Consider the following 18611-nt stretch of genomic DNA (forward strand, 5'->3'; position numbering starts at 1 on the left):
ATTTTTATTTAATATTAGTTCTTTTTCAGAAAACATGATATACTTTATGTTCGTTTGTAATGTATAATAAATTATTATAACTAAGATTTTTTTTTTAAAATACCCATTATTATATAATCAAATTCAAAGAATATATTTATATGTAATGTTCTTTTATTTATAAGTTATGTTCTTTTATTTATAGATAATGTTATTTTATTTATATGTAATGTTCTTTTATTTATAAGGTATGTTCTATTATTTATAGGTAATAATATTCCGGGTGTACCATGCGCATGGTACACCCACTTGTTCTATACTAATTTCATTCATTAATTAAATTTAAATGTATTGAACTTGAATGTGGTATTAGTCATTCCTAGTTTTTTTTTATTTTTTTCGTAGTTGTATATAGTACTTGTAGATTTTGTAACTTGATTGTTTGATGCAATACCGAAATTGAAAATTGTATAATACACTAGGGTGCACCATGCACATAATGCATCTGGTGATGTGGCATAACTAATTAGCATTAAATTAGTGAAAAATTAAAAAAAAAATAGTGAAAAATACTATAAAAAAAAACTGGGAGAAATTATAAGGAATTATTCCCTTTAAACTGCTTTTAGTTTTAAATTATTATCCTTAATGGACATTTTCCATTTTAAAAATATTTTTAAAACATTTTTGGGTTTCAATAATACAAAGTATATTCTTTGAATTTGGCTCGTATTTTCTTTGAGGTAACGAGTGATGCACAAATTCTTTTTTGAATTATCATATATCATTATTTTTTATTGTCGTATGTTCTTTGAGTTTGATCAGTGTGTTCTTCGGGTATGAATTATATGTTCTTTGCATTATATTTTATGTTCTTTTAACATATGTATGTTATTTTGAATTTTGAAATTTAATTTGAAAATGAAATCTTCGTTTTTTCTTAGTTGAAAATATTTTAGAGGGAGAAAACTAAAATTATTATGGAAAGTTAATTTTTGGAGAGAGAAAAAACAATTTTCGGGGAAATGACATCATTGGTAAAGTTTTTTTCCGTTAATGTGTAATTTTTCATAACATTTTAATAAAGTTTTTATCACGTTTTTTTTTGTAATGTTTTTATGATCTTTAATAATGCATATTCTTTGTTAAATACAAATATGTTCTTTTTCAAAAACCTACATGTTCTTTTTCAAATAGCTAAATGTTCTTTTCGTCTTTTTTTTTTTATTTAACCAGGTGCACCATGTGCATGGTGCACCCGGGTGCACAGATCATGCATTGTACCGAAATAGGATAACTTAACATGTACTAGAATAATAACCCATACAATTTATTATAATATTCAATTAATTCAAATCAATAAGTGATGATGAAGACACATTTATTATTGTATTATTTTCGATATGTATATACGAGAGATGTAAATAACAAGCTAGCTGCATCTAAAGTCCTTCTTTGAATACGAAGTACAATTTTGACTTTCATACAATCATGATATGAATACTACGTATTAAACTTGACCTGAGAAAAAGTCAAGTTATCCAGACCATAATTTTTTCCTATATAAAGGGTACCTATTGCAGCTAAGAAAATACAAGAAACGAACCAAATACACACTATTAAAGCTAAGCTAATATACCATTTTATCAAGTATCCCACACCACCTATCTTTAGCTTACATAATGAGAAATCTTTCATTTTTCTTCCTTTTTTGTCTACTATCATCTCTCTCATACGCCATAGAACTCGACTTTTGTGTCGGGGATCCTAGTCTTCCTAGAGGACCAGAAGGACATGCTTGTAAAGATCCTGCTAAAGTCACAACTGATGATTTTGTTTACACTGGTTTCCGTGGAGAAAAAATTCCAAATAATGTTTTCGGGAACAATGTGACATTGGCATTTTCAGATGTGTTCCCAGCATTTAATGGTCTAGGCATATCTATGGCCAGGTTAGATTTCGCCGTAGGAGGGGTAATCCCAGTACATTCCCATCGTACGTCGGAAGTTCTTCTTTTGGTGAAAGGTTCGATCATTGCAGGATTTATTGACACAAACAACACTGCGTATTATAAAAGATTAGAGGTTGGTGATGTAATGGTATTTCCACAAGCCATGCTTCACTTCCAAATCAACGTTGGTAAAACTCCGGCTACTGCATTTGTTAGTTTGAATGGAGCAAACCCGGCACTACAACTCACTCCTACCTCCTTATTCGCTGGGAATTTACCTGCTGATATAGCTCAGCAAATCACACTCTTAAGTCATGAAGAAGTAATGCGAATGAAGAGAATCTTCGGCACAGCCTAACAAAATTTCTTTCTCGAATTATTTCAAATTGTACCATAATAAATTCTATAAGATTGTAATAAACACGTGTATAACTAAGCATGACTTTTTTAAATTATCAATTGTGATCTTCCCGAATTGATTCGTTATTTCTTGTTATATGTATTATATATGTACCATGAGATATAGAAGTTACTTAGTACTTAAAATCTTGTGATCAAAAAAATTTCCTCACAATACTTTATACTCTCTCTGGCTTTGTTCATCTCATCTTATACGTAGAGTAATTAAAGCAAAAAATAAGTTTAAGTAATATTTTTATTTATTTATAATTTAATTCTAAGCAATATTAATTAACTTAATGCAAGAATAAGCTCTTTTTAGCAATATTAAGTTCACGTACAACCATGCACCATCACCCAAGGCATTATTTAGGCGTTAGACCTTTACATGCCATCTCTTGAAACCTTTTGATAATTTTTTTTTTTTTTTTGGAATTAATTTTTTTTTTAACAAAATAGATGGTACCTCACATCTCTGCAATTATGCAGGGAATGGGAGATCAAAAGGATTTAACAAAAATATAGTTAAGAAAATAAATAATTTAAAGTGTGCATTAACAAATGTAAAAATTCTAAGTTTAGCATAGTTTAAGAGAGATCAATAAGAAATTCTACTTCGTACATTGAATTAAAAAAAATATAATGCAAGTCAAACAACCAATCAAATAAAGATTGAAAAAAAAAGAGTAATAATTCTACTAACAGAACTTCCATTTGTAATTGATTGATATTTTGTACATATAATGTGGTACCGGTCGAGCCTCCACCAAGTAGCCCCTCGTTGCGCCGCCCCTGATTTGATGGTGTTCCATGTGTTTTCGAGGAATCGAGGAGCAAATGGCCTAGTATCAAAACTAAACTTGTTTAGCATGGGCGCTCTTCATCTGAGTAGATCATCAATCGGTGGAGTGCATGGGTTATTCTATAGTAGAAAATACCATATTTAATAAGAAAAATGAATCAACTTTTATAATATGGTGCACCTAAAAAGTAACGAAGTTTAGGTATAAAATATCATCTAAGGAGACGTTTGGTTTACATACCATAGGGGTTGAAAACTTGATTCTTAATACCCTTTGTTAATTAAAGTGTCATTGTTAATGTATTTTCTTTTGATACATTACTAGAGTTGTGGTATGAGTCATACTTACCTTCTCCCACCTAAAACACGACCCTGTGAACTTGTAGTGTGGCCTTTAAAATTAAAGTTTTTTTAAACCAAACATTAATTAGATGTGGATTTTAATACTATTTCAAACTCATATACCTCATACCCAGTACATAAAATTTATAAACCAAACACCCCGTAAAAAAATAATACAATATGACATTATTTGGATCTTTTACCAAAATGGCTAATATAACAAAAGTATTTACCAAAATGGCTATTTATGAATTTTAATTACAAAACTAGCTACAGAGTACATTATTATCTTGAATGGAAAATTACCCCCCCCCCCTTTTTATTTTTAATTTTATTAATTTTCCTTTGAATCAGTTAACTTCAGCTTTTTTATTATATTTTTTTTTTACTTCTAAGTTTTTTTTGGGTTTTAATTATTTGTGAAAATTCTAAAGCCATAGTTTATAATATCCCATTAATTTAGGAAAATACATTCAACATTGCAACACTTTTCAATTATTTAAAGTCAACCAAAAAATCATACAAAAAGTTCTTCTAAACTTCAATTATAACACACACACACCAAAAAAAAAAAAAAAAAAAAAAAAAAAAAAACCAACTATATCAGCAACTTTTGTATGTGGCCACATCGTGTGTTCAGCTGACACACACTAATTAACCCTTAATCGACGAGTAACCCCTGACCGATTGAATAACCCTTAACTGACTTAATAACCCCTTATCGACTTAGTAACCTTTGAAAGAGTGAGTAATCTTGATCGGATAAATCTTGACCGACCGAGTAAACTCCCTATGACACTAACAAAGTAACCCCCATAATGGTTGGCCACACCGTGTGGCCAGCCACATGTGAAAGTTTGTGGAATCATAACAGTAACTTTTATGTGCGGCTGGCCACACCGTGAGTCCAGCCGACACACACCAAGTAACCCTTGATCGATGAGTAATCTCTAACCGACCTAGTAACTCCTAATGGACTTAATAACCCCTGATCGAGTGAATAACCCCTGACCGACTTAGTAACCTAGTGAGTAACCCTTTATCGATTAACCCCTGACCGACCGAGCGAGTAACCTCTAACCAACCCATTAACCCATAACCGAGTAACCCGTGATCGACTTAGTAACCCCTGATCGATTGAGTAACCCCTATATCACTACAAAGTAACCCCCATTGTGATTGGCCACACCGTGTGGCCAGCCACATGTGAAAGTTTGTGGAATGATAATATCTTGATTATTGATAATAACTAGAGTTATACCATAACTGTTAACGAGAAAAACATTTTTTAAAATCCAAATCAGCGACTAACACTGACTTCTCCCAAGAGCCCGAAGATGAGAAGAAAACTACTTCAATTTACAATTTTTTGATTAAACTACTACGTGAATTGAATGTACAATTTTTGTGATACAATCTAAACAAAAGTTTAGAATTTTTTATAATCTTGAAATTAGGATTATTTCTTATTAGCGGCTGTTTAGTATATGTATATTGCCATAATGGTATACAGCTTTAAAATTTTCCAACTAATTTATAACCGAAAATACAAAATCCAAAAAAAACAAAAAAAAATTCAGAAATGACCATTTTGATAAATACTTTTGTTAAAATGGCGATTTTGGCAAAAGATCCGCATCATTTATATTCACTCATCTTTAACAATATGAGTCACCTTTATTTATATTTATTATGATTTGAAATACTTTGAAAGAAAATAAGCCAATTCAACAGTTTAAAAAAGTGTACCTCATAGGCCCTAACAGAGATACTATACACAAATCTAAAACCCCTCGCGCGCGACTACCCTCCAGCCCACTTGAGTACCTTATATAAACACCTAATCGGCTAATCTCCACCTTTCTGTCCCACCATCCGCCTAATCCCCGCCTTAGATGCTCCTCCAAAAAAAGTTCTTAAGTAACCCAATAAACTAAAATATATTACCAAAAACAATTGCTTAATATTACATAATTATTTAAACTCAAAAATCAAAATCTAAAAATAAAAGGTTGTATACATATAAACATAGAAAAAAAAAATGGTTTTCAAGCTCAAATGATGCTCCGTATCATAGTATGTACACATGATGAATGGCCATGGGTTGTTAGCTTTTAAATTGTTGATAACTATCTTGAAGTCTATATTTATGATTATTTGACTTATCCATTAGTGTATTTTTTTTTTTTTACTTATACATTTTTCTTTTTGGCTATACATATATGAAGAAGCATATTCTATGTCTTGTATGTTTTGATTTGAACATGGTATTAATTACTTTAATAGAAATAAAAACAATATTCTATGATAAATATAAAGTAAAGGCACAATTGTTCGAGATTATAGAGTCGTAAGAGTTATTTTGCCTCAAAACTTAAGTTGTCATTAAGGAAATTAGCAAATGAGTGGAAACCTAATATAACGACACGTTTGGTGAATACTGAATAGTTATCAATAAACCTATACTAAAGGTGAAACCTTTTTGACACGTCATTCTCTGATAAAAAGTTTTCCCTCTAATTTTTTATTTTTCAATTTTATTCTTTTATTTTAATTGTTACTATATCTTTTTTATTTTCTTTTTATTTTTTTTTCTTTTTTTTAGGGAAAATTGTTACTAAATCTAACATATCTTAAATTACACTAGAAGAAAAAAGGTAATGCGAAGCCCCAAATTGGAAGCGGTTCTTGAAATCCGCTTCCAATTCCGTACAAAAACCCGCCCAAAATTAAAAAAAAAGGGATAGAATTGGAAGCGGTTTTGGTTGAACCGCTCCCAAAAAGTAATTGGAAGCGGTTCAAACCGCTTCCTTTTCTTAAAAAAAAAATGCGGGATCTAACCTCCTTCATTTCCCCTTCATTTTGCCCAATACTCCATTTCGCACACTCCTCCTTCATTTCCCCTTTCACTCTCACACACTGGCGCTCCACCACCACCGCCATTGCTAATGTTGTTGCTGCTTAACTTAACCCCTACCACCACCAAGTCATAAACCCGCCACGACCACTGCTGTTGCTACTGCTGCTGCTGCTCCGACGCTACTTGTGGACGTATTGCTGCTACTGTTGCTTATTGACGCTTCTCGCCGCATCCACCACACTCGGCCTCACCACAGGCATTGCTGTTGCGACGTTGCTTGTGGACCCCTCTCACCTTGCCCTCACTCACTCCATTGCTGCGACGTTGCTCCTGCTGCCCCTCTCACCTTCACACGGCACCACCACCACATCTCTCCCTCTCACGACCCCGCATTCCTTCTCTTTGTCCCTCTCAAATAGGGTGAGTTCATGCTTATTCTTACTACCTTATCTATTTTTTCTCAACAATTTCCCAAATTTTAGGGTTTCAATTTTAGTTAATCATATTATTTGTTAATTATTTTATTAATTATTTGTATACATAATGTTAATTGTTACCTTAATTGTATAATGTTATATGTTGTTTGAATTTGAGTAGCTAAAAAGTGATGAATTAATGAATGGATTGTAAGTAAGCTTAGTTTGCTTGTAGATAGTCCAATCAGCATTATATGAATGAATGAACTTGTGTTTTGTTAAACGTCAAACAAATGCAAATTATTGAATGCTTGCATCGTCATTTGCCTAGATACCCGTTCGAGTCTTTCTCATTAGGAGGAAGTCTTGAATAATCCCCGGTTGGGACTGTTCTTGGACGTTTAATCTCACTTAGGTAGTGAATGTATGTCTCTTATTCGATTTTAAGGAATATCTCGGCTTAGCATTTTGTCACTATGTTCTCTGGGTGCATATGTAGGTAAGTAATTACCTACGTTGTGTACTTGGAGAACTGGGGGGAAATGCTGCCGGATTTTCCTTAAAATTGGAAAGTTGACATACATTCACTAGTGAGATTAGACGTTCATGGATGGATTAGGTTGGACTGATAAGGACCTTTTAGGAGCATTCATTTTTACACTATATGTATGAAGGATATAAATGCATACTATGTACTTTGATTGACATAATATATGTTGCATTTATACATTATTTGTAATGTGTTGGTATGTGTAAAGACAATTTAAAATGTCAATGGATCGCCGTTGGATGTATGGTAGACGTGATACGTTGGAATTCTTTAATGGGGTCTAAGAGTTTTGCGAGAGTGCTTCACAATATCAGATCAGAACGGGTGTGAATGACCTTTATTGTCCTTGTGTCAATTGTAACAATGTCACAATGGTCGACAATGTTGATACAATAAGGGATCATGTGGTTTGTCATAGGTTTAGGCCTCAATATCATGTGTGGGTTTGGTACGGTGAAAAGGGATCGTATAGGGAGAATGTTGTTGGGAATGATACGCACGATAAAAGTGCCGAGATTCGTGCGGAAGATGAATATGGGACTGATGATGGTGGAGATGGGGATGAGGAGGGGGATGAGATCGAGGACGGTTGTGGTGATCACTTGGATGAGATGATGCATAATGTTGAAGGTGAATTTGGTGACTGATGTGATGTATTTGAGTCATTATCAGAGGTTGCCAAAAAGCCTTTGTATCCTGGGTCCAAAAAATACACCAAACTCTCCGCCGTGCTAACACTTTTTAACATTAAGTCAAAGCATAATTGGAGCGACACTAGTTTTACCTCTTTGTTGACTGTGTTATGTGACATATTGCCTGGTAGGAATGAACTTCCTAAGTCCTACTATTATGCAAAGAAACTCATGTGTCCATTTGGTTTGGAGTATAAGAAGATACATGCATGTCCTAATGATTGTGTTCTTTATCGAAATCAATATGAAGAGTTGGAGGAGTGTCCACGTTGTGGTAAGTCGCGTTACAAGCGAAAGAGTTGCAATGCTGGTATGAAGGGACCTCTTGCCAAGGTGTTATGGTATCTTCCCATCATTCCAAGGTTCAAGCGTCTATTTTCAATACCAAAAGATGCTAAGTACTTGAGATGGCATGCAGAGGGAAGAAAGAAAAACGATTTGCTGAAGCATCCAGCTGACTCTCCGGATTGGAAGAACATCGATATGAAGTTCAGGGCATTTGGTGATGAAGTCAGAAATTTAAGGCTTGGGTTGTGCACTGACGGTATGAATCCATTTGGCACTCTTAGTACCCAACATAGCACATGGCCGATACTTTTAGTGATCTACAACTTGCCTCCGTGGTTGTGCATGAAACGGAAATACGTAATGCTATCACTTTTGATATCGGGTCCAAGGCAACCTGGAAACGACATAGATGTTTACCTTGAGCCCCTTGTTGATGATTTGAGAAAGATGTGGGACGAAGAAGTTTCTGTTTTTAATGCCCATAAGAACGAGATGTTCCTATTTCATTCAACCTTTATGTGGACCATTAATGATTTTCCCGCATATGGCAACCTGTCTGGGTACAAGAACAAAGGGAATAAAGCATGTCCTATTTGTATCGATGACACACCAAACGTGTACCTTGAACACTACGGCAAAGATGTGTACGTGAGGACCCTAAGATTACTTAGGCGCGATCACCCATATCGTAGGCAGAAAAAGGCCTTCAATGGGAAAGTGGAAGAAGGGGCTGCGCCTAGGCCATTGAGTGGACAGGAGGTGTATGGTCGAGTGAAGGGTATACCAACTGTTTTTTGTAAAACATCGAAACCTTTAGACCCACATGCTCTCTTTAAAAAGGAATCGATCTTTTGGAAGCTTGAGTACTGGAAAGAACATGATGTTAGACATTGTCTGATGTGATGCATATAGAGAAGAATGTTTGTGATGCAGTTGTTGGGACAATTATGGGTATTCATTGCAAAACAAAGGATGGAAAGAGCGCGCGATTAGATTTGGAAGCGTGGGGGGTTCGTCCGGAATTGTGGGTCCATCCAAAGGTAGGGAAGGAAAAGGTAATGGAAAAGGTAAGCGAAGATGGTGGCCAAAAACGTAAGGAGGAGCGCAAAGGAAAGGGCACCGGTGTATCAAAGAAGAAAGATGATGGAAAAGGCAAGAATGAAAAGGTTTATTTACCTCTAGCTTGCTACACATTGTCAAAGGAAGAAAAATGAAAGTTTTGTGCTTGTTTGTACGACATTAAGGTTCCATCTGGTTTCTCATCAAACATGAAAAGATTTGTTTCCTTAAATGGGGAATTGAAGTTGACAAGTATGAAATCCCATGATTGTCACATGATGATGCAAGTATTCCTACCAATTGCAATTCGTGGTATTCTACCAAAGCACGTGAGAGAAGCTATTACAAGCCTTTGTTCGTTTTTCAATACCATATGCAGAAAAGTGCTTGATCCTTTTACACTTGATGCTCTCCAGGCGAATGTAGTTGTAACTTTGTGCAAATTTGAGATGTATTTCCCAACGTCATTTTTTGACATAATGGTGCATTTGATTGATTCTTCATTTGGTTCGTGAGATTAAGATGTGTGGTCCAATCTTTATGAGGTGGTGCTATCCTTTTGAAAGACACATGGGCACATTGCAACATAAAGTCAGGAATCCAGCCCATCCAGAAGGTAGTATGATTCAAGGGATTGTGGCGGAGGAGATTGGTAATTTCGTGGCAGAGTATGCTGCCGTTGCCGAACCAATTGGGCTTCCCACTTCCCGACATGAAGGGAAACTTGATGTTCATGGCACACTTGGGTCGAAACGGATCTCACCTACTCATGATCAGTTCTTGCAAGTTCACCTATTTGTGCTTCATCATGTTGCGGAGGTTCACCCATATTTAGAAGAGCACATGGATAGTTTGCGTGCCGAATTTCCATCAAAAGGGGAAAGGGCACTAATGCAGTTGCATAATAAGATGTTTGTGACGTGGTTCCATGATCGAGTTGTGCGTCAATTGGATGAGAGTGTCTCTGATACTATAAAGTGGCTAGCTTATGGTCCAAAGGAAGATGTTTATTCTTTTGAGGGATATAACACAAATGGGTATACATTCTAGACTGAGCATCGTGATCAGAAGTCCTCATCAACTCAAAATAGTGGTGTCACTCTTATGGCTTCATCAAGAGAGTTTGCAAATGCAAAGGATACAACACCGGTTGACGCATAATTATCCTACTACCACTAGACGAATAAGGTTAAAAGGCACCGGTTTAAACCCCCCCCCCCCCTAAGGCACCGGTTTTGAACCGTTGGGGATTTGAGGGATACCAAATCCCTAAAAATTTGGCACCGGTTCAAAACCGGTGCCAACTAAAGCAATTGGCACCGGTTAACCGGTGCCAACTAAAGTCGTACAGACATGCACAAAACATCCGTTTTTCTGCCCTTGACAATGTGTAGCAAGCCGGAGGTAAATAAGCCTTCTCATCCTTGGCATATTTCTTCTTCGACGCATCTATGGCCTTTTCCTTTCCCTTGCTCTTCCCCTTTCCTTTTTTCGAACTCATTTCAGTTTCCGTTTCTTGTTCCTTTCCCTTTGTAACCTTTTTCTGAGCCCACAATTCTGGATGAACCCCCATCTTTTCCAATTCTAACCGTGCACCTTTTCCGTCCTTTGTTTTGCCTTGTATATTCATCAACGTTCCCACGAGAGAATCACGCACATTCTTCTCTATATGCATTACATCAAGACAGTGCCTAACGTCATGTTCTTTCCAGTACGGAAGCTTCCAAAAGATTGATTCTTTTTTGAAGAGAGCAGTTGAGTTCGCAGCTTTTTCTGTTTTCTCAAATAGTGTTCGTATACCCTTAACTCGAGCATAAAACTCCTCACCAGTCAATGGCCTAGGCGCAGTCCCCTCTTCCGCTTTCCCATCGAAAGCCTTTTTCTGCCCGGTACGGGTGATCGCGCCTGAGCAACTTTCGAGTACGCACGTACACCTCTTTGTGACAATTATCAAGGTGTATGCTTGGGTTGTCATTAATACAAATGGGGCATGCTTTTTTTCCTTTGTTCTTGTAACCGGACAAGTTGCCATATGCAGGAAAATCATTAACGGTCCACATAAGAGTTGCACGCAATGTGAACATCTCATTCTTATGAGCATCAAAAACTGAAATCCCTTCATCCCACATCTTTCTCAAATCATCAACAAGTGGCGCAAGATAAACATCTATGTCGTTTCCAGGTTGCCTTGGCCCCGATATCAGAAGTGAAAGCATTACGTATTTCCGTTTCATGCACAACCAAGGAGGCAAATTGTAGATCACTAAGAGTGCCAAATGGATTCATCCCGTCCGTGCACAAACCAAGCCTTAAATTTCTGACTTCATTACCAAATTCCCCAAACTTCATATCAATGTTCTTCCATTGCAGGGAGTCGGCTGGATGCTTCAGCATTCTGTTTTTCTTTCTTCCCTCTGCATGCCACCTCAAGTTTTTAGCGTCTTTTGGTGTTGAGAATAGATACCATAACACCTTAGCAGGAGGTCCCTTCGTACCAGCATTGCAACTCTTGCGCTTGTAGCGCGACTTCTTGCATCATGGACACTCCTCCAGTTGTTCATATTCATTTTGATATAGAATACAATCATTAGGACATGCATGTATCTTCTTATACTCCAAACCAAATGGACACATGAGCTTCTTTGCGTAATAGTAAGACTTAGGAATTTCATTCCCGTCGGGCAACATCTCACTTAACGCGGTCAACAAAGAAGTAAAAGTACTGTCCGTCCACCCATGCTTCGACTTAATGTTAAAAAGTGTTAGCACGGCTAATAGTTTGGAGTATTTTTTTCACCCAGGATACAAAGGTTTTTTAGAAGCCTCCGATAATGACTCAAACACGTCACCTTCAAAACCACGCATCATCTCATCCACCCCTTCATCCTCGACCTCATCCACATGATCATCCTCAAATCCATCCTCATCACCATTATCAATAATATGTATATCATTCTTGTGTTCCTCGTCCACACGAATGTCATTACTTCTATCATCATGCACATCATTCCCATCAACATCCCCACTGTACTCTCCTTCTTCACCGTGCCAAATCCACACATGGTATTTAAGCCTAAACCCACGACAAACTACATGATCTCTAACGATATCAACACTATTGACCACCTTCACATTATTACAATCAACACATGGACAATAGAGGTAATCGACACCCATTCTGCGCTGATAAGATGAAGCCCTCTCGCAAAACTCTTGAACCCCATCAAAGAATTCCAATGTATCACGTCTACCATACATCCAGCCACGATCCTTCTCCATTACGTAAATTGTCTCTAAACATGGCAAGATATTACGAATAATGTATAATTGCTACATCTATTATATATGTAAATCAAAATCAAACACACACCATGCATATAATATTCATATAGATAAAATATGCATATATGCTTCCAAAGGGTCCTTATCACTCCAACCTAACCCATCCTTACGTTTACTCTCACTAGTGAATGTATGTCAACTTTCCAATTTTAAGGAAAATCCGGCAGCATTTCCCCCTAGTTCTCCAAGTACACGACGTAGGTAATTACTTACCCACATATGTACCCAGAGAACATGGTGATCGAGGAAATGGTAAGCCAAGATGTTCCTTAAAATCGAAAAAAAAAGACATACATTCACCACCTAAGTGAGAGTAAACGTTCAAGAACAGTCCTGACCGGGGACTATTCAAGACTTTCTCCTAATGAGAAAGCCTTGAACGGGTATCTAGGCATAAGATGATGCAACCATTTCATATATTTATTGTTGTATTTATTTGTCATTATATAATACACAAGTCGTAATAGGTAGCATGAAAATAGTTTTATCAAAACAATAAAGAGAAAGGTATATATATAGCTTAGAGAAGTTTATAATCCATACCAATACAATGGATGTATTCTTTCTAACTTCCTACTTGAGCTAAATATGTAGTCTTCAAGCTATACTTGAACTTCAATTCACATATGAATCTATAAAAATGCAAAAAGAAAAAGCAAAACAAAAAACAGAAGTTAGTAAGTATGAGAAATGGATATATAATAAGAAAAAATAGGGGCATATGATTAAGGAATGAGAGAGAAAATGGGGATAAATTATGAAAAAGCTAGCAATTGTAGCAACCACGCACGGCTAATTAACAAAACGACACACAAACGGCGTAAACTAGACAATGACCAAGACAAAAAAAACACACACCCTACAAAAAGGGAACACTCCTAGCACAAACTAGTCAAAAGCAAGGCAACATAACAACTACTAATTACAACACACTACTACACAGCAACACACCACCACCAACCACCAGAAGCACTACATCGCAGCCCATACAACCACTAATTACACCACCACCAACCACCAGCAGCACACACCATAGCCCATAAAACCACTAATTACACCGCCACCAACTACCACAAGCACACACCACAGCCCATACAACCACTAATTGCACCACCACCAACCACCACCAGCTCACACCATAGCCCATACAACCAATAATTGCACCACCACCAACCAGCAACACTACCACCCACAAAGAATGAGCAAAACAACCATCACAAGAACAGAAAGCACAACACAATCATCACAAGAACTAACAGAAAGAAGAAAGGCAAGCTCACCATAGTGAAGGGGGAGCCGTGACAAGAAGGTCGTTATGGAGGGGGAGCCGTGCGCGTTTAATCGACAAACCCTATTTACAAGAAACTTATAATTACTCAAAAAAGCCAAGAATGCCAAGGAATTCAATAGAGTAAGTGAAACCTAAGCTAGCTACTTACCTTGAAGCTGCTTCAATGGAGGAGAGATACGGAGTGAGGAGAATTGAAGGTGGTGCGTGCAGTGCGGCAACGAACTGCTTCAATGGAAGTATGAGAAAGCTAAGAACTGCTTCAATGGACACCAACGTCAATGGAGTATGCTTGGAGAAGAGAAGAGAAGAGGGAAATTTCGAGGGAAAAACGAAATGAAAAGGTGAAGGCGTTAATTAACCTAGCTAACCCGTTTTTTTTTTTTCAAATATGGCAGCGGTTTAAACTGGTGCTAATTAAAATCATTGGCACCGGTTTAAGGAGAACCGGTGCCAACTCTATGCCAAATTATTTTTTATTTTTTAATATATAAGTTGGCATCGGTTTGAACCGGTGCTAATTAAATAAGTGGCACCGGTTTAGTTTAGAACCGGTGCCAACTCTGAATTTTTTCAATCCCGCCCATTTCTTTTGGCACTGGTTTTCAAGAACCGGTGCTAAAGGGGGGGGTGCCTATTTCAATTTTTCTACTAGTGTACGGACGAATTAAGGAAATATGGGAATTAGATTACCGTGAGTTCAAGGTAGGTCTATTTAAAGTGTAAATGGGTCGATAATAATAGGCGCAACGTCAGACATGATGACTTCACTCTTGTAGACCTTGGCTACTTGCGGGATAGTTTGGAACCATTCATCCTTGCATCTCAGGCTAAGCAAGTGTTCTATGTAACTGACCCAACCGATCCAAAATGGTCCATTGTCCTTGCTAGTAAAAGAAGAATTTTATGGATTGGAGATGTTGAAGACGAGGAAGAATATGATGCGTTTGATGATTCGCCCCCTTTCACTGCCCCTAGACTTGATGTAGCAAATGATGTATATAAGGATGAAAATTATGTTCGATCAGACCACAATAAGAGAATACTTGAATGAGGTACTTTTTTTTATGCATCATAATAACAATCCTCATTTACGCCATTTTGAAATTCGTTCGCTCCTATAACCTTGTATTAGCATGAAATTAACGACTTTTAAGCATTTTCAACTTGTAAACATGTTTTGTATACCAAATATCAGCTGTTAGAAGGATTAGATGTGAACTAGTAATGAAAATACAGAAGTTGAGAAAGTTAGAACCTCATTTATGCCATTTTGAACTTCTTTCGCTCCTATAACCTTGTATTAGCATGAAATCAGTGACTTTTAAGCGTATTCTTGTATTTACTGATGACTAATTATTTGCATTGCTTGTGGTGGTAGGTGTGTACATAAAATGGGTGGTGATGAGTACCTTCACCACGAAGAGGATATGGATGATGAAGACAGTGGTAGTTCTCAATCTGATGACGAGTTGTATGATATCAATAAGGAGCCAGATTTGGGTGAACTAGAATACCAAGCTCATGATGAGATGCAGCGTAGGCTTGACGATTATGAGATAGCATCTGAATGTGCCCCCCTATTACGGATAATGTAGTTTCTGAGTTTGTACGAGATTCACAAGGGCAAATGCACACGCAACGTCAAGTGAAAACCACCGGTGGTGGAGAAGGGTTAAAGGCACCGGTGAAGAGAAAGGTTAGGGGTGCAACAAAAGCTTTTAAGAAACCCGGGGAAGCCATGGTTCTTGAGTTTGACGAGTTGGGTCAACCTACTGGGAAATGGCGCAGCAAATATTCCACTCACATTGGCATATTGACTCGTAAAATACCTATTAAACTTGATTGGCCCGAGATACCTAAAGAGTTGCTTCAAATGTTTTGGGATGATACGATGGTAAGTGTTTTTTATTTGAGTTTATGTCCAAATTTTTTTTACCAAATATCAATGCACATTCACTAAAATTCACCAAAGTCACCAAAGTCAGCAAAATTCACCAAAGGCTGGCTGTGCAGCCTGCCTGGGCTGCTGTGCAGCCGCCTAGGCTGGTTGTGCATTTGCCTGGGCTGCTGTGCAGGTGGCTGGCCTGGATGTGCAGTTGCTTAAGCTGGTTGTGCAGGCTGGCTGTGTAGGCTGCCTAGGCTGCTGTGCAGGTGGCTAGCCTGGCTGTGCAGCTTGCCTGGCTGTGCAGCCTGCCTGGGCTGCTTTGCATCTGTCTAGGCTGGCTGTTCAGCTGCCTAGGCTGCTGTGTAGGTATCGAGCATGTTTTTTTTCCTTTTTTTTTCCCTTGACTAACATGGACGTTTGCCATTCTTACAGAGTGCGTTTAGTATTCCTGATGAGTCAGACAAGAGAAAATCGCTTGAAAGTTGGTGCATTTTCTCCTATTTATGCACCTATAACCTTGTATTTGCTTGAATATGATTACTTATTAGAATTTTCAACCTGTTTACATGTTAAATATACTAAATATGATGTTTTTGAATGAGTCCATGTTAGTTTATATAGAAAACAAAGAATTTGGGTAAGTTAGAAGCTCATTTGAGCCATTTTCACCTACTTATGCTCCTATAACCTTGTATTTGCATGAAAAGGAATACTTTTAAGCAATTTCAACCAATACACATGTCAGATATACTAAATATGAGTTTTTAGAATGACTAGATATTAGTTTATAAGGAAAACAAAGAATTTGGGTACGTTAAAAACTCATTTGAGACATTTTCTCCTACTTATGTTCTTATAACCTTGTATTTGCATGAAAATGAATACTTTTGAACAATTTAACCTATAAACATATTAAATATGCTAAATATGAGTTTTCAGAATGAGTAGATGTTAGTTTATAAGGAATATAAAGAATTTGAGTAAGTTAGTAACTCACTTATGCCATTTTCTCTTACTTATGCTCCTATAACCTTGTATTTGCATGAAACTGATTACTTTTAAGAAACATCAACCTAGAAAGATGTTAAGTATCCTAAACATGAGTTGTTATAATGAGCCAAGATAGCTGTAACAGCCTAGGCCAGAAGCTAATGTAGTCTGCCCAAGCCACTGCAGCAGCCAAGGCACGCTGCCCAAGCAGCTGCAGCAGCCAAGGCAGGCAGGCCAGACCACTGTAGTAGGCCATGCAAGCAGGCCAGGTAGATGTAGCAGCCAAGGCAGGCTGCCAGGCAGCTGCAGCAGCCAAGGCAGGCTTCCCATGCCAGGCAGCAGCCCAACCAGGCAGTAGCCCAGCAGCCTCTACATGCACGTGATTTTGGTGCATTTTGGTGATTTTCGGTGAATTTCGGTGATTTTGGTGCATTTCGGTGATTTTGGTGAAGAAGCGCGTGAATGTGTTGAATTTCGTGCCTAATTGTTTGGGAATTTTGATGCCTAAGTGCTTGCGTATTTTGGTGATTAATTTTGAAATATTTGACATACTTTTGTTGTGATACTCATGACAATGTTTGGTTTTTTTTTTTTTCTTCTCTCTCTAAAGTTTTGCAAGGTTCAAAGGGAAGGCCTGTTAACAAGCAAGGAAATCAATGAAGTTCGCGACATGTGGGCTTTTTTCGTGACAATTAATGACATCTAGAATTGTCGTAGTGGTTATATTAGTTTGTAAGCTTGACTTTATTAATTAGTTATTATCAACATTATTTTAAGTACGTAGTTAACAATGTTTTTAGTATATTAACATTAATTTATAAGTAGAACGTAGTATTTGTATTGTAATCTTAATATATTTTGGTTTAATTAAATATTGTTGTTCATTAAATATATTAATGATGTTACTTTTTATATATATAGTTATTTCGTGTTATATATATCATTGTATTATTGTTTGTAACATTAATATTATTATTAATTAATAATATTAATTTTATTATTAATTAATAATAATAATTTTATATCGATTAATAATATTATTTTATTATTAATAAATAATACTAAAATTATTGTGAAAGGTCACTAATAATATTATTATATTTATATTATTAAAAATAATAATTTTTTTAAAAAAGGCTAAATTGGAAGCGGTTTGGCGCCAAAACCGCTTTCAATTACATTATACATTTCATAGGGGGAAATGGGAATTGGAAGCAGTTTGGCGCCAAAACCGCTTCCAATTCTCCACAAATTGGAAGCGGTTTGAACCCCTTCCAATTTAAGTTGACAATGGCAAGCCCCCCAAACCGAAGCGGTTCAAAACCGCTTCCAATTAGGGGGGTTGAACCGCTTCCCATTTAGTTTTTTCTACTAGTGTATTACCATTCTTGTTGTTGAATCTAATAATATATTTTGTTTGGGGTCCAAATAACTTATATTTGAGCCCAGTCCACAATTGAAAATAAACAAAGCCCAATAGGCAAGGTTCAACCCTCAAACTTTCAAGCCAAGTCAGGTAAAGCAAGGCCCAGTCAAATGGAAGCCCATTTGGCTCCTCAAGCCTATTCCACTCAATTGGAACAAGGTATAAAAGCTCACATTCTTGCATAATTACATTCATTCACACAAATTGCCTCAAGCAACAAATACTCTTGCATAGCTATTCTCTCTTGGTCTTACCCTCGTACTGAATTCGGCATCGGAGGGGCCTTCCTCGGCACAACCCCCGAGGTCAGTTTACCTTTGTTCAGCTGTGCAGGAAACC

The 18611-nt window shown here is 36.8% G+C and overlaps 1 protein-coding gene across 1 annotated transcript; it reads left to right on the forward strand.

Moving 5' to 3' along the window:
- Positions 1–1580: 1580 nt before the first annotated feature.
- LOC110682935 (germin-like protein subfamily 3 member 3) lies at positions 1581–2504 on the forward strand. The gene has a single exon (XM_021859284.1). It carries the CDS (start codon positions 1662–1664, stop codon positions 2286–2288), a length of 627 nt encoding a protein of 208 aa, XP_021714976.1. The 5' UTR covers positions 1581–1661; the 3' UTR covers positions 2289–2504.
- Positions 2505–18611: the final 16107 nt, after the last annotated feature.

Source organism: Chenopodium quinoa, unplaced genomic scaffold (assembly GCF_001683475.1).
Source record: "Chenopodium quinoa cultivar QQ74 unplaced genomic scaffold, ASM168347v1, whole genome shotgun sequence".
NCBI classification, from domain to species: Eukaryota; Viridiplantae; Streptophyta; class Magnoliopsida; order Caryophyllales; family Amaranthaceae; genus Chenopodium; species Chenopodium quinoa.

Coding starts and splice junctions, on each gene's coding strand:
- LOC110682935 (XM_021859284.1), top strand. CDS start 1,662: ATGAGAAATCTTTCATTTTTCTTCCTTTTTTGTCTACTATCATCTCTC.